This window comes from Chiloscyllium plagiosum, unplaced genomic scaffold, assembly GCF_037043375.1.
Source record: "Chiloscyllium plagiosum isolate Xiang-an unplaced genomic scaffold, Cpla_swu_hap1 HiC_scaffold_31, whole genome shotgun sequence".
Taxonomy (NCBI): Eukaryota; Metazoa; Chordata; class Chondrichthyes; order Orectolobiformes; family Hemiscylliidae; genus Chiloscyllium; species Chiloscyllium plagiosum.
Genome location: NW_028270169.1, coordinates 54,834,122 through 54,850,626, shown reverse-complemented (window position 1 = coordinate 54,850,626; position 16,505 = coordinate 54,834,122). Strand labels below are relative to the sequence as shown.

The window sequence follows — 16,505 nt, the reverse complement described above, 5'->3', positions numbered from 1 at the left end:
AGCAGATATATAGCATTTCTTCAATTATAATTTGAGGATGTGCTTGAAGTGTTTCCTCTGACCCCCAGTTCAACTTGCGTTCAACAAGTTGGTGTTAAAGCATGCACACCAATAATCTGCCCTCAATGCAGTCCCAGAAACATACCTTTGGAGACCATGTCTGTTGGCACACTAACTCTCCAAAGCTGCGTGGCCCCCAAATCCCAGAGGACGGCAGTGGTTCAAGACAACAGCTCACCACTACCCTGGGAAGGGCAAGTTGGGATGGCTTGTAAATGCTAGCCTCGCCAACATTGTCCAAACTCATAAAAGAATTAACAAACAGTGATGAGATAGTGCAGTGATTCAAGAAGGCAGCTCACAACCACCCTCAAGGCTAAACAACAAATGCTGACCATGCCAGCAACTTTGACTTTGCTGGAACAAAAAAAAATAACAATCCAATACAATGGACTGAACAATAATATTGCAAAGCTGGCTGGCTACCTCCCTCAAGATACGAGGTCTTTCATTAAACAGTAGTTTGTCTCTTTGGTACATTCCAACTTTCTAATACCAGCACCATGAGGGAACTAAACATCATCTGAGATTGAGGGAGACTGAAACATAATCTCCAACATTTATCTGGGCTTTGTCACTGCTATGGATAGCGCCTCAAGACTGCAGTAAAAATTAAAATCCACAATAAGCTCTTCAGTAATGCTGGCCGATTCTAACAGGGATCACAGGACCAGACCCTAAATGGCTCTACTCTTGCCATTACGTATTTAATTGCAGAATATTGTGCCCAGATATGGCAACAATCTGACCACATCAAACTTATCAAATGTACAACTGAACTATGCACATACTCTCTGACCAAATCACTTCCCTGACCCCCAATTCTGAGCAACATTTACACCTTACTTCCTTGTCTCTGCTTCAGCAAAGTAATTATTGTAACGTGCACGACCCTATAGTCTACTCAACCTCAGCCTGCCCTTACCCAAGGACCTTCTCAAACCAGATGCAGAAAACACGGTCTCTTAAACCACCCCTATGGTTAGAACCAAGAAGTGACCGCTTTTGGCAGAAGGTTTAGAAGGAGGAAACATCCAGTAGAAATCACTTCCTCATTATAGAACAAACTGCGTTCCCACCCAGCTTTCACATCCCACAGTTACACTGGGCTCTTCTGAACCATTTTTGGGCTGGTCAAAGCCCTTATGCTAACATCATTGGGTTTCTACAATCACCAGGCTGCTGTTGTGCTGCAGACCATCGTTAAGGAGAGTTCATTGATTAAAAGTGACAGTGGCTTAAAGAACTCCAACTAGTTAGTGGCAAGGCTGGTGCATGGCTGAGTATGCACGCACGAAATAAAATAAACAATAACTCAACTACACAAACACCAGACAATCAACATTTCAGTCCTACTGCAAACATTGAAGACAGTGAGTCAGTCCTTCATTACCTTGCTGATTCGGCAGGTCTGTAATTTTACTTCTGTCTCATTCCATTCATCTTCCAGTTCAAACCAGCCAACAGGCTCACCCAGATCAGTACTGTGACCATTGTGCCTGGTGTAGATGGATGCAAATAACCATTCATTATTAAACCAAACAACGTGCAACTTCCAAGATGACTGCAACAGTAGATGCCCCTAAGTGAAGAGGCCAATATTTTCTTACAATAAATTGTACTGAAAGATAAGAGTTTTCAGCAAATTAATAATACCCAATGTCTAAATATTACGGATTGAGAATCAGTTACCTAACAGGAAATGAAGTGTAGGCACAAAGGAAACATTTTCATATTGGCATAAAATGAATGAGAGGCCAGAGGGCGGAGTTCTGGGGCTTCAATTGTTTACAATCTCCATAAATGATTTTATAAAGGAACTAAATGTACAGCTGATAAGTTTGCACGTCATAAAGATAAGTAGCAAAGTAAGTTGTGAAAAAGACATGGAGACTGCAAAGCGTAGAGATGGGTTAAGTGAGTGGGCATGAAATTGGCAGATGGGAGCGCTGTTTGGGAAAATGTTATCTCGTCTGTATTGGAAGAGAAAAGCAGCGTATTATTACAGAGAGACTGCAGAACACATTAGGTGCTCAGGTACATGAAAGACAACTTTGAATGCAGGTATAGCAAGTGACGAAGAATGCAAATTGATGCTGCTGTTATGACAGTGAACTGAGGATAAAATTAGGGATGTTTTACAAAAGCTGTACACAGCTTTGGTGAGACCACTTCAAAAGTATAATGTACTTCTTTTTTTTAAAAAGAATGGACATAATTGTGTTGAAAACATTTGAGAGAAGGTTCACTCAAGTCATTCTTAGGATGAGGATGTTAACTCATGAGCAAAGGTTTGACTGACTGGGCTGGCATTCATTGGACCTAAGAAGAATGAGAGGTGACCTTAGTAAAGCATTAAAAGATCCTGAGGGGACTTCATAGTGTGAATGCTGTGAGGATGCTTGAGGAGACACTAGCACTCGGGGACCGCAGCTGAAAAAAAAGTCTCTAATTTAAGACTGAGACAAGGAGATTCATACGAATGCACGATATGGAACCAGCAATGCTGCCATTGAATCTACTCCAAGACGACCTTGTGATTAAGTGCTGTTCTATCATTTCTTTCTCCACAGATGTCAAGATAAAAACAGGACAAGTGGACAAATTCTCAGCAGCAGTTTCTGTAATTGAGCTTTAATGTAGATTGTGTGCTTCAGACAATGTAAACACTGAATACTTGCTGCTTGAAACAACCTCCAGTGCACATATGCAGCACCAGCAATACATTCAACATGAGAATAAGTTCTGAGATCTATTTACACAATTACGTCAGCCTGAGATATGAAACTGACAAATGCAGACCCACACGTACTCAATTAAACCTTTAACCCAAACAGAAACAAAATGCTGGAGCTACTCAGGAGGTCTGGCAGCATCTGGGGAGAAAAGAAACAGTTAACGTTTTGAGATGCTATGAAGAAGTGACATATCAAACTCAAAACGTTAACTCTGTTTCTCAGTCCACAGGCACTGCTCGACCTGATGAGTTTCACCAACATGCTCTCTTCTCATGTCAGATTTCCAGCATCTGCAGTATTTTTACTTTTGTTTAAAATCAAATAATTCCTTTATTGCTGCAGCTTCCTAAATTTTATATATCTGATCCAGCTCATGCAACAAAGTCCTGACATCACAGCACAGTAACTTGCAAAACCCGACCGGAAAACATTCACATTGGTGTTTTCTTGTTTTTGTTGTGATCTAAATTAGTTTGATGCTTGCCTCACCTTTCCCTCACAAACTGTCGGAATTCTTGCAGCTTCCACTTATTGTATTTTTCAAACCTCTGGAAATGTTTCTCTGCATCGAAAGTTTCTGACTCATCATTATATGCAAAGATTAAACCACATTTGGCTCCTTTAGCTCCGTTGTGCACCTGAGTAAAACACAAAGAAAAATGACATGAACAGGCCCGTTGAATTGACTGCTCCTTGGACATGTACAAAACCCTATTAACATGACACATGGCGAACAAATCTCAACAGGAGCACCAAGAGCAAAGAGAGAGCACCAAAATGGAAGGGGAAGGGAAGGAGGGAGGGAGGGATTAGGACAGAATTGAAAGGGACAGGTCCGTGGGGAGGTAAAGTCATACAGAATGGAAACAGACCCTTCGGTCCAACCAGTCCGTGCTAACCAGCTTTCCCAAACTAAACCAGTACCCCCTGCCTGCGCTTGGCCCATATCTTTCCAAACGTTTCCAGTTCAACAACTTATCCAATTGTCTTTTAAATGTTCTAACTGTAACCTGCATCCACCACTTTGTCTGGCAGTAGATTCCATTGGGCAGCACGGTGGCTCAGTGGTTAGCACTGCTGCCTCACAGCGCCAGAGACCCGGGTTTGATTCCACCCTCAGGTGACTGTCTGTGCAGAGTTTGCACATCCTCCCTGCATCTGCGTGAGTTTCCTCCGGGAGCTCCAGTTTTCTCCCACAGTCCAAAGATGTACAAGTTAGGTCAATTGGCCAGGCTAGATTGCCCATAGTTTTGCAGGCTAGGTGGTTTAGCCATGGAAAATACAGGGTTACAGCAATGGGGTGGGTCCAGGTGGGATGCTTCTTAGAGGATCGGTGTGGATTCGATGAGTCGAATGGCCTGCTTGCATACTGTCGATGATTTTACGATTCTATACATGAACCACTCTTTAAATAAAAAAGTTGCCCCTCATACCCTTTCTAAATCTTTTTCCTCTCACCTTAAAAAGATGAACCCTCGCCTTGAAATGCCCCCATCCTAGGGAAAAGACCCTTGTCATTCACCTTATCTATGTCTCTTGTGATTTTATACACTTCAATGAGGTGACCCCATAATTTCTTATGCTCCAGTGAAAAAAGTTCCAGCCTTTCCAGTCTTTTATATCTCAAACTCTCCATCCCTGGCAACATCCAGATCTCAGTAAGTTGGTTTGAAACAGAGGATCTCTAAAAGCTGAGAGAAAACTCAAAGGTCCGAATGGTATAGGAGAGGCCACCGAAGGTTCCAAGGGCTGGAATGAAGCTCTGAAGGAATTGAGGAGGATTGCGAAGTTCTTAGATTCATGACTGCGCGGAACAGGAAGGGACCTTGGTAAGGAAGTGGAGGACCCAGATGTATCATTGAGACCTAGGCAGGCTTGGAAGTAGCTGAGCCCATATTTGTGCCCACACCCTCTGTGCTTACCTTGATCCTAACCTGAGAAACCTGGATGGATAGTTTTGTTCTGGACGACAAAATGAAGCTGGCTCGTGTATGTCCGGCCTCAGACAGAAATCCTGCAACAGAATAAGGGAGACAAGTGACTGCAGATGCAAAACTATGTTCCTGGAGAGTAAAAAACACCTCTCACCAAAACTCTTCATTGACAAAAATCCAAAGAGATGTTGCAGAAGCTTAAAACCTGTGTTGTTACTGAATAATAAGCCTCACCCAATGGAATTCCATTGCCATTACCTTTGCAGAAATGTGACAGATGTCCGTCATTTCCCTCTCCCACTGCCTTGTCATCCTCTCTGCCCCCGAATGTACAAGCATTTGTTGAAGAACTACAGTTAAAACATTTACCATCTCCCAGCAGTGATTCATAAAGCACAGCAGTCGGCCCAAATCCTTTTTCTTTCCCTTCTTTGGCATCGCATGCCTCCACAGTCAACTGCAGTGGTTTCCCTGTAAAGAGAACATGAAAGCAAATCTTTAGCTGTGTACTTTCAAACACCAAAAACAAAAAGGCAGTCACAGGTCATATAAGTAAGTGGAAACCTTCACATCTCTTGAGATCATTAGCTAACCTCTTTGTGAGAGTGTACTGTCTCCAATCTTCAAATAACATTCACCTGCCACAGGACAAACTCTGGGGAAGCTCAATATCAAGCACGTGCACAAACACGCAGAGCTGATTGTGGTCTTCTGTGCTCTCAAAAAAAACCCTTTTGGCCAAAACTACCAAACAGAGTAAATAAGTGATCAACACAAGTCTGCAAGACAATAGTTTTAACCAATTTTGCTAAACTGTAGTTTGATGGTGCATTGTGCAGTAGTTGTCTAACATGCTAACCAGAACAAGAATTTTCTATTTTCATATTCCAGTGTGAAAAGTTCCCAAAGAAAATGAGTCCTATTCATGCAAATTTAGGGTTATCAATCACCTAGCATGAAGGTCTGAGTGTTAAAATCGAGTTTGAGAATGGAATTAACCTTCAAGTGTTTGTTTTTACTTAGTTGATAGAACTGTCCGACCGTTGTTCTCTCTCTCTGGGCCCTACCTCCACCTATTGTTTACACCTTACCCCTTCCCTGTCTTCTGCATAAAAACCAACATTTTCCTCGTTCTGAGGAAGGGTCACCCGACCCAAAACGTTAACTCTGATTTCTCTCTACAGACGCTGCCAGACCTGCTGAGCTTTTCTAGCAATTTCTGTTTTCGTTTTCTATTCGGCAGTTCAGAACACACTGGTCAAAAGCAAAACGAGAAGATTGTTTCCAAATGGGATAAAGATTTGTCGTATGTGTGTGTGTTATTCGGGACCAAACAAAAAACAGGAAGCTTGATGGCTTGGGCAATGAACTATACTCACGGATTTTGCCAGAGTTTACCTCAATATTTAAACAGATCAGAGAAAGTAGTCTCTAGGGATTCTGAGCCACAACCCGAGAGAGAATGGGCATCTACCTTGTTTAGGGTGTAGGTTTGCTCGCTGAGCTGTAGGTTTGATATCCAGACGTTTCATTACCTGGCTAGGATGGGGTTCCTGGGATTTGTGGTGATGTCATTTCCTGTTCGTTTTCTGAAGGGTTGATGGATGGTATCTAGATCTGTGTGTTGTTTATGGCGTTGTGGTTGGAGTGCCAGGCCTCTAGGAATTCTCTGGCATGTCTTTGCTTAGCCCGTCCCAGGATAGATGTGTTGTCCCAATAGAAATGGTGGTTTTTTTCATCCATGTGAGGGAGGGAGGGTTGTGTCTTTTTGTGGCTAGCTGGTGTTCACGTATCCTGGTGGCTAACTTTCTTCCTGTTTGTCCTACATAGTGTTTGTGGCAATCCTTGCATGGAATTTTGTAGATGTTGGTTTTGTCCATGGGTTGTACTGGGTCTTTTAAGTTTGTTAGTTTTTGTTTTGAGAGTGTTGGTGAGTTTGTGTGCTACTCGGATTCCGAGGGGTCTTAGTAGTCTGGCTGTCATTTCTGAAACTTCTTTGATGTATGGTAAGGTGGTTAGGGTGGTTTGTTCTTGAGGAATCTGCGGTCTGTATTTTTTGAGTATCCGTTCTTCTTGAATACATTGTATAGGTGGTTCTCCTCTGTTTTCCGAAGTTCGTCTGTGCTGCAGTGTGAGGTGGCTCGTTGGAAGAGTGTTCTGATACAGCTTTGTTTGTGTGTGTTGGGATGGTTGCTGGTGTAGTTAAGTATTTGGTCAGTGTTTGTCGGTTTTCTGTATATGCAGGTTTGTAGTTCTCCGTTGATCGTTCTTTCGACTGTAACGTCCAGGAATGCGAGTTTGTTGTCGGTTTCTTCCTCCTTGGTGAACTTTATACCTGTGAGTGTGTTGTTGATGATGTTAAATGTCTCTTCTATCTTGAAGAACCCCTCAGAAAGCGAATAGGAAATGACATCACCACAAACCCCAGGAACCCCATCCAGGACAAACATATAAATAGAAAGCAGGAGACAACAGCTTCGCTTCACTTGGAGGTTGCCACTGATGATGTTACCTAGCCAGGTAATGAAACATCTGGATATCAAACCGACAGCTCAGCGAGCAAACCTACACCCTAAACCTCAACCTGAGCTACAAACCTTGCATCTACCTCGTCAACAGTAAGCATGTCCAGGGACGTCAGGTGAAATACAGCCACTTGCCTAATATGACTCAACAAAGAAATAATTGGATGGCAAGTGAGAGCCTTTAAAACCAAGATTGATTTAAACAGACTCAGACTGAGTGGGATACCACATGTGAAGTAATGAGAGTCCTTGCACCACGCAAGGCACATCTTTGTTGTATCAACTATTTAAATCAAAATTAATTTACTTATTTATTTTTAACCTGTTGATAAGTGTTTATGAGAGAGTACATAATTTTGCAAAGGTGGGTAGCATATCAGAAGACTGCTCAGGAGGGCATATTGGCCTGGCATAGGGGGCTGGCTGGTTACCAGGAAAACAGGGTAGGTATAAATGGGTGTTTTGGCAAGATGTCACGAGTCATGTGCCAAAGGGATCAGTGCTAGCATCTTAACTACTTACAATTCATTTAAATGACTTAGGTGCAGGAATGTTAGGGACAATTGCCAGATCTGCTGATGACACAAAGATATGAAGTTGTGAAGATGATGTGGAGGCTACAAAACCATATAAATAGGTTAAATGGGTTGACAAACATGACAAATGGATTCTGCAGCTGTACAGGGCCCTGGTAAGACCACACCTGGAGTATTGCGTGCAGTTTTGGTCTCCATATTTGAGGAAAGACATTCTGGCTATTGAGGGAGTGCAGCGTAGGTTCACGAGGTCAATTCCTGGAATGGCTGGACTACCTTACGCTGAAAGACTGGAGCGACTGGGCTTGTATACCCTTGAGTTTAGAAGACAGAGGGGATCTGATTGAGACATATAAGATTATTAAAGGATTGGACACTCTGGAGGCAGGAAACATGTTTCAGCTGATGGATGAGTACCGAACCAGAGGACACAGCTTAAAAATACGCAGTAGACCATTTAGGACAGAGATGAGGAGAAACTTCTTCACCCAGAGAGTGGTAGCTGTGTGGAATGCTCTGCCCCAGAGGGCAGTGGAGGCCCAGTCTCTGGATTCATTTCAGAAAGAGTTGGATCGAGCTCCCAAGGATAGTGGAATCAAGGGGTATGGAGATAAGGCAGGAACAGGATACTGATTAAGGATGATCAGCCATGATCATATTGAATGGTGGTGCAGGCTCGCAGGGCAGAATGGCCTACTCCTGCACCTATTGTCTATTGCCTGATGCAGGGAAATATAAAATGGTCTATTTTGGGTTAAAGAATTTTTTTTTAGCGAAATTGTGAAAGATTGCAGAACCTTAGGTTGCAGTGGGACCTGGGTGTCTTGCACAAAAAGTTAGAATCAAGGCACAGAAAGTAATTAGTAATTTGCCTTCTCCTAATTTAGTACTTTCCTGCAAGGTCCAGACATATCCTTATTCATAGCTATCTTAAAACTTAAGGAATTATGATCACTGTTTCTGAAATGCTCTCCCACTGAAAAGTCAGTCACCTGGCCAGGCCCATTAGTTAATACAAGGTCCGGTATGGCCCCTCCTCTAGTTGGACTATCCACACACTGTTTCAAGGAACCGTCCTGGATGTGGTTAAATTCTGTCCCATCTAAGCCTCTTGCTCCAAGGGAGTCCCAGTCAATATTGGGGGAGTTAAAGTCACCCACTATGAAACTGTTTTCATTGCATCTTCCCATAATCTGCTGATATATTTGTTCCTTAATCTCTCTATGGCTGTTGACGGGCCTATAGTGCAAGCCAAGTATAGAGAGGATGTTCCTTCTTATGAAGGACTCTATAGTCACTGCTTAAAAATCAAGGAGAGCCAATTTAAAACAGACGAGGTGCGATTTCTTTCCCCTCAGAGGATCATCAGTTTTTGGAATGCTCTCCCTTAAAGTTGGTGAAAGCAGAGTCCTTGAATAATGTTGAGAGAGGGGTCGCTTGATCCTTGTTAAGCAAGGGTGAAAGTTATCAATGGTGCAGGCGTTTGGAATTATAATCAGATCAGCTATGATGTCACTGAAAGGCGAAGCTGAGTCAAAGGTTGAATGGCTGACTCCTGCTCCTAATTGTACGTTTCTATGTCTGATTCTGATATTACTTGGTTTGCTTGTGGGGATTCCTCCATTTTAAAAAACAATTTCTGCAGAGATCATAACAGCAAGACCTACCATATTTCTGAAGCTGGTTTAGTCGTACAGATGCCATGGCAGTAAGGAGTGAGGATGCCTCATACTCTGTGTCCAAGTGATCACTGATGGTCAGAAGTGATGTCATCACTTTGGCTATGCTTCCTCTGGCCAAAGCAAATGCTAGGAGAGTCAACTCTGCTTCAGGATTGGCACAGCAACTGAAACGGAAGTATACTGCTCAACAATAATCAAAGACAATATTGCAAGGTTGGTGGGTGGTGGGAATGTCTTCAGACTGCTTCTTGTATCCAGCAGTCGTGAAATACATGCCACCTCTTCAAGTTGTTCAATGGACCAATTATTTGTACATCATCCAAAAATACAAGTCGAATATATTTGTCAAATTGGAGTCAGTTCCCAATTCAAAAGCAGCCACCAAAATCCAACAGCGCATGTTCAGTTCTGCTTGACATCACACGCGTACACAGTTTGAAAAGTCAATTGACAATAGCTGGTGAGACATGGCAAAACTCACCTGAGTCACTTTCTCCCTTCTCCCAATTGATCTACCTCATTCCTGAAATTAATTCAGTTGTACACTCATGTCTCCAGCAAATGTTGACAGCTAAAATGTTCCATTGCTTTTTAAAGTAGCTCATGATCTAATAGCATCATGTAACTGATGAAACACAAAGCTAGCACACTGGTGCAGCGGGAAATCAGGAAGGGCAATGGAATGTTGACCTTTATTTCAAGAGTTTTGAGTCTAAGAGTAGGCAAGTCTTACTGTAACTGTACAAGGTGCTGGTGGGACCACAACTAGGGGAGTGTTCACAGTCTTGATCCCCTTATTTAAGGAAAGATAACGTTTCACTGGAGGCAGTTCAGAGAAGGTTCATTAGGATTACCCTGATATGGAAGGATTGTCTTATCAGCAAAGCCTAAACAGGCTGGGACTCTACTCACTGGGGTTTAGAAGAATGAGGGGTGATCTTATTGAAAGATATAGAATTCTTAAGGGGCTCAACAGGTAAATGCTGAGGGGATGTTCCCCTCATGGTAGAGTCTAGAAACAGAGGGCATAGCCTCAAAATTAACAGGTACCAATTTAAGACTGAGGAGGAGGAGGAGGAATCTCTTCTTTCAGAGGGTTAAGAGTCTTTGGAACTCCATGCCACAGAAAGCTGTGGGGGCAGAATACTGGTGCATATTTAAGGCTGAGATAGATGGATTCTTGATCAGTCAGGGAATCAAGAGTTACAAATAAAAGGCAGGAAGTGAACATGAGGAACGTCAGATCAGCCATGATGCTACTGCATGGGACAGCGCAGGCTGTACAGGCCACAAGGTCTAATCCTGTTCCTATTTCTTACGGTCTAATAGACACAGTTCTACCTTACGCCCTACTGCATTCATTCATCTTTAAGATGTTTTTGAATATTAATTTCAGAATCTACCTATCAATGCTTTGCTGATATTGGGTCAGTTAACTTGCACCTGATGAGCACAATACATCAATAGAAATGCTACTTGCAGATGCAGCGCTCCACCTAGCGGTGGCATTAGCTTTAAATGCAGACTTAGCCAATGTTGCCTTGTCTGCATTTTCATCAAATTCCGTGACATAACTGAACCAAGTCCAGACGTGCTAGCAATAGAAAGAAAGAATATATTCAGATAAAAAAGGTCTAATTTATCTAATCGTAACTTCTCTCTTCAGTGACTGAGAAAGCCATTCACAGTCACATTCAACAACTAAGCATGTGCTTGAAGAATGCCTTTTTGGGACATTGTGTGTATCTGACCCAGTGTTAAACATACCCAGAGGATGAATAATTTTAAAAAATGAATGTAGCTCATAAAATATGTAGTGTTGACAGGTTCAGAATAATACATGAACTAAAGCAGACTGCAAAATGTTACCAGAGGTTGTGAAGTTCTAGTTTAGTGCTACAGTTGGAACAACCCAGATAGAACCATACAAACATAGAATCAGAATCCATTTGGCCCACTGAATCCACATCAACCCTCCAAAAAGCACCCCCGCCAGACCCACCCCTTACCCTTCCCATTGCTAACTCACCCAACCTATACATTGCTGGACACTATGGGCAATTTAGCTTGGCTAATGTACCTAACATGCACGTCTTTATACTGTGGGAGGAAATCGGAGGAAACCCACGCAGACATGGGGAGAATCTGCAAACTCCATACAGACGGTCACCTGAAAGTGGAATCCAACCCAGTCCCTGGTGCTGTGAGGCAGCAGTGCTAACCTCTGAACCACAATGCTGCCCAATAGACATTTTCTCCTAGGTCCAAAGTTTAGTGTCCAAACTTTAATATCCAGCTCAAAAATATTAAATCAATTTCATTTTTCTTCACAAGATTGATTTAAATGAGTGAACTTTACTTTAGAAATGGTTATGCTCATCATTATTATCACAAAGCAACCTTCATTTATCTGTTCCTATCAAAGGGGTTTTGAGTGTGACAAAATGTCTTATTTTTCCATGAACACAACAGGAAAAAAAAAGTGAAACACTCAACAGCATGTGGGTGTGATATAAATAAAGTTAACGCTTTAGGCTAATGACCAGTGAGACTACGAATAAGAGCAGGTAACACTTCTGTGGAAATACAGAGGTATGGCATGAGGAAATGGGTGGAAATAATGAGATAAAGTAAAGGTGGGAGAGGTTGAACAACAAAAGAATAAGGATATAAAACAAAGGAAATCATAAAAAAGTGAGAGTGTGGCAGAGAATTATCATGACCAGAGGCTTCAGGGTCAGAATTGCAGAGTGAATGAACATCCAATTTGTATTTGGTCCCTGTTTGTGCAAAAAAAGACCACAGTGAAATACTGCAAACACTAAATTGAAACGAGTGCAAGGAAATCACTCTTTCATCAGTAAGCTGAGAGAGTGAGTCTTAGACAGTGGAAAGGAAGGAAGTCAAAGCACAAGCATTGCATCTCATTGGTACAAAACTGCACCAGGAAATGAGGGGACACAGAGCACAGAAATAAGAAATCCATAGAGAGAACATGGTTAGGATCCAGAAACTGGAAACTGTTAAAATGGTGGAGGGAGTCAGAAGAACCACCTTGCAAAATTCACACCTACTACCACACCAGAATAGAATACTGCACTGCTTCCTTGGCTGGTGGCTTAGCTTTCCTCCTCTTCCGACACTGCTCACTTTTTCAAATACATTTCTACAAGAGCCCATGGGGATTATAGATTATGCCTACCCTTTCTTGGGAACTGTGAAACATTCTTTCCTCCTATCCTATTCCTGGCATGCCCCATTCTTGTCCAGATGTTTTGATGATTGAGCCTTCTCCACATCTGTTCAACCTCTCCCACCTTCCACTTTATCTCAGGCTTGACAGTGCTCTCAATCCATTTCCCGGGCGGCACGGTGGTTAGCACTGCTGCCTCACAGCGCCAGAGACCCGGGTTCAATTCCCGCCTCAGGCGACTGACTGTGTGGAGTTTGCACGTTCTCCCCGTGTCTGTGTGGGTTTCCTCCGGGTGCTCCGGTTTCCTCCCACCATCCAAAGATGTGCAAGTCAGGTGAATTGGCCGTGCTAAATTGCCCGTAGTGTTAGGTGACGGGGTAAATGTAGGGGAATGGGTCTGGGTGAGTTGCTCTTTGGAGTGTCGGCGTGGACTTGTTGGGCCGAAGAGCTTGTTTCCACACTAAGTAATCTAATCTAAACCGTATCTAATCTAATCTAAAACCCTTACTTCTGCATTGACCCCATCTCGCTCAGGATTATGGTCGGGTCCGCACATTCTAACTCACCAATCTTCACAATCAATGGATTACACTTCATCATTTCACCATCTCAGTTCTGATTCCACCACCAAACCCATTTTCCCTTCCATTTCAGTATTCCAAAGGGAACACTTCCACTGTGACACCCTGGGCAATCTGCTCTTCAATCAGCCACAGTGTATTCACTCCCTTTCCCACTGCATCTTCCCACTGGAGTACAGGAAATGTAACACCTTTTCCCACTGCTCCGCTCTCTGTCCAGGGCCACAAATACCCCTCCAAAGTCCAACAGTTAACTTGTATATGCTTCTTTCAATTTTCCACATGTTTATTCATGTTCACAAGGTAAATTACTATAGAGAATGGGAAGACCACACACATTTGGATTTATGGAATACTTCTGTTTCATTGATCCCAAGCTTCTAGTCACTATCATTTTGATTTTCCCACCCTATCCCCACTGACCATTCTGTCTTTAGTCACCATTAGTCTGAAAAAGCTTCAGTTCAGTATTTTACAACCTCCAATCTCAATGAATCATGGTTGCTCTTCCCGCTATTCTTCAGTGACCAGTGTTAGTAATAATTCGGCTGTACCCATTTTTGCCTGTGCTGATCAGTTTTTCTTTGCTTGTTCTTTTATCTTGCATCATCCTTTGTTTCAACTTTCACAATACATAGATTCTTCCTTTTGTACTTTCCTTTCCTTCCAAATTCCATTCCTGCTTAAAAACCATTAACTTTTCCAGTTCTTATGAAAGGTTATCGGCTTGACGCACTAACATTCTATGCACAAACCTGAACTTGCACAATGTTCTATTTTTATTCCTGTTTTCCAAGACATGCAGAAATATTAGAGTATAAGATATAGTCATTAGCAACCAACAGAAGTCAGAGTCATACAGCACAGAAACAGACTGTCCGCTCCAACCAGGCCATGCCGAACAGTCCCAAACTAAACTAGTCCCACCTGCCTGCACTTGGCCCATATTCCTCCAAACATCTCTTATTCGTGCACTGCCACACAAGCTCTTAGATACAACGTGGTGCAATTCATTAGTTGAGTGGGATTAAGATATCAGATCAGCATTCCTGATACTGAAGCAGCTATTAGATTAAAGCTGGGTACAAAGGACAAATAGCAGAGGTGTCGTTACAACTTCATTCAAAACTGTCCCACAGACCTTACTGTTTATAAAAAGGATAACACTCCCAAAAGCAGTGATTCGTTCTGGCTTCTTTTGTACAGCATCCACCAAGCCACATCCTTACTCGTACAGGACATAGAGTGTCAGAGGGCTATTTGATAAGAGATTAGACTGGATTGCAATCCAGAATATAATCAATTTATCCTATCTGTTTCGGAGACAGAAGTGCACTTTGTACCCTCTGACTATAAATTAGCAGACCCAGAATTGAACAAGTGATCTATGGACTCAGACAACTTATTGTTAAATATCCTTATCTACATATATAAAGTAGCTGCCTTAAATATCTACATGATGTACTCTGAATTTCTTTTTAAACAGACAGTTACTGGAGGTGAGTGAGTGAGTGAGTGAGTGAGTGAGTGAGTGAGTGAGTGAGTGAGTGAGTGAGTGAGTGAGTATGATTTAGATTGAAGTTGCTTCCTACTGATATTTATTGTGCCAATGAAGGTTGCAAAAAAAAAAGGGTCATATTGGGGATAATTGCTATGGTGCAAGATAGCAAAGGAAAAAAAAAGTCAGCATAATCCCAGAGACTAATCAGCTGCTGGCTGATTAGAGCAGACTGGTGGTCTGCTTAACCCGTGGGGACAAGGTTCAGGAAGGGAGAATTGAACCAGTCTTATTGGAGTCACTGTATACCACAAAGCAGCACATTAGCCAACTCGTGTAACTTATTTTTAGGCAGCTTCATGGAATTAAAACATCACAAAACATGTTAGAAATATTATCAAACATAATTTGAGAGAGGCACAGAAGAAGTGTTATAGGAGAGAAATGGAAAGTGAAGAGATTCGAGAGGGAACCTTAAAGTTTGACCCTTCAAATCTCTAGTCATGGTTCCCAGTGATCGGGATAAGGAAACCAACTATACCTAAACGTCAGAATTGGAGTAAATAGGTGTAGCAGAGTTGGAGGAAACTTACAAAACGCACAAGAGTCATTTGCATTGCATTCAAAATCCATTCATCATTGTAAGTTACAAAAATTAAAATTACCCTGCAATCCTGATGAGAAAGCTGTCCACTTTCTCTAAAACATTCGACGACATGAAGCTTGGCAACTCTGTGGATCCTACAGTGAGGGACAGCGGTGGCATGTGCTGTAGTGCTTTTCTACAAAAGCAGAGAAAGAACAGCAAGTTATACCGTGAAATGAGTATCACTGGCACCAACTAATAGTGGAGGAAGAAAAAAAAAATCAGTATGTACATGTTTCCATGATTCTATACAGTATGAAATTGGAATCATCCCTGGGTCAATTAGAAATATTTTGAATATAGGAGTAAGAACTACTTACTGTGTTATTCGAAGGACATTTTGCGCAAGGTCAGGGTTTGTTTCTATGGACGCAGTCACCAACGTTGTTAGCAAGGTCAAGTACCAAATTGCAGAAGCATCAGATACTGAAACTCCAGATTTCTTCACAACCTGGTATCCCATTGTCTTTAGTCCATGAATCCTTGTGTCACAACCATCACCATGGCAACGTTTAATATTTATCTGTACAACTTATTAGAAAAAGAATTTGAAAATTACTCTGCTGTCACCTTACCTGTTTGTTCACACTTTGTACAATTAATTTATTTTTCTTAAACCTGACTCGTATTTAAACATACAAATGCATGGTCCAACAAAGAAATCTTATTAACCTTACACCATAAAGGAAGTTTCCAGTTACATTGGGTTATGATTACAGCTCTCAAGTGTTGCTAATAGGGACAACTTTATATATTTTGTCAGTCACTTCATTCTCCGAATGCTCGCCATGATCACGTTTTGCCAAACCTTTAGAAATAATAAATGAGTGTACTTCATTCACAGGAGTTGGGCATCACTGGCTCGGTCAGCATTTTATTGCCCAGCCCTAATAGCCCAGAGGGCAGTTAAGAGTCAACCACATTGCCATGGATGCGCAGTTACATGTAGACCAGACTAGGTAAGGACAACAGTTTCCTAAAGGACGTTGGTGAACCAGATGGGTTATTTTGACAATTATCAACAGTTTCATGGCCATCATTAGACTCTTGATTCCAGAATTTTATTTAAAATTCAAATTCCAGCATCTGAACCTGGATCACAGAACATTACC

General features: G+C 42.0%; 1 protein-coding gene across 3 annotated transcripts in view; it reads right to left on the bottom strand.

The window, feature by feature from the left end:
* Positions 1 to 16,505, bottom strand: part of zzef1 (zinc finger, ZZ-type with EF hand domain 1) — a 260,425-nt gene that overhangs the window by 202,657 nt on the left and 41,263 nt on the right. For all 3 annotated transcript variants that reach the window (XM_043718816.2, XM_043718818.2, XM_043718817.2), the window contains exons 6-12: positions 15,714 to 15,924; positions 15,413 to 15,529; positions 9,461 to 9,639; positions 5,102 to 5,203; positions 4,721 to 4,812; positions 3,288 to 3,436; positions 1,454 to 1,559 (exon numbers count right to left, since the gene is read on the bottom strand). In XM_043718816.2, coding sequence (XP_043574751.2) covers positions 1,454 to 1,559; positions 3,288 to 3,436; positions 4,721 to 4,812; positions 5,102 to 5,203; positions 9,461 to 9,639; positions 15,413 to 15,529; positions 15,714 to 15,924 — 956 coding nt within the window. The remainder of the gene's footprint in view (positions 1 to 1,453; positions 1,560 to 3,287; positions 3,437 to 4,720; positions 4,813 to 5,101; positions 5,204 to 9,460; positions 9,640 to 15,412; positions 15,530 to 15,713; positions 15,925 to 16,505) is intronic.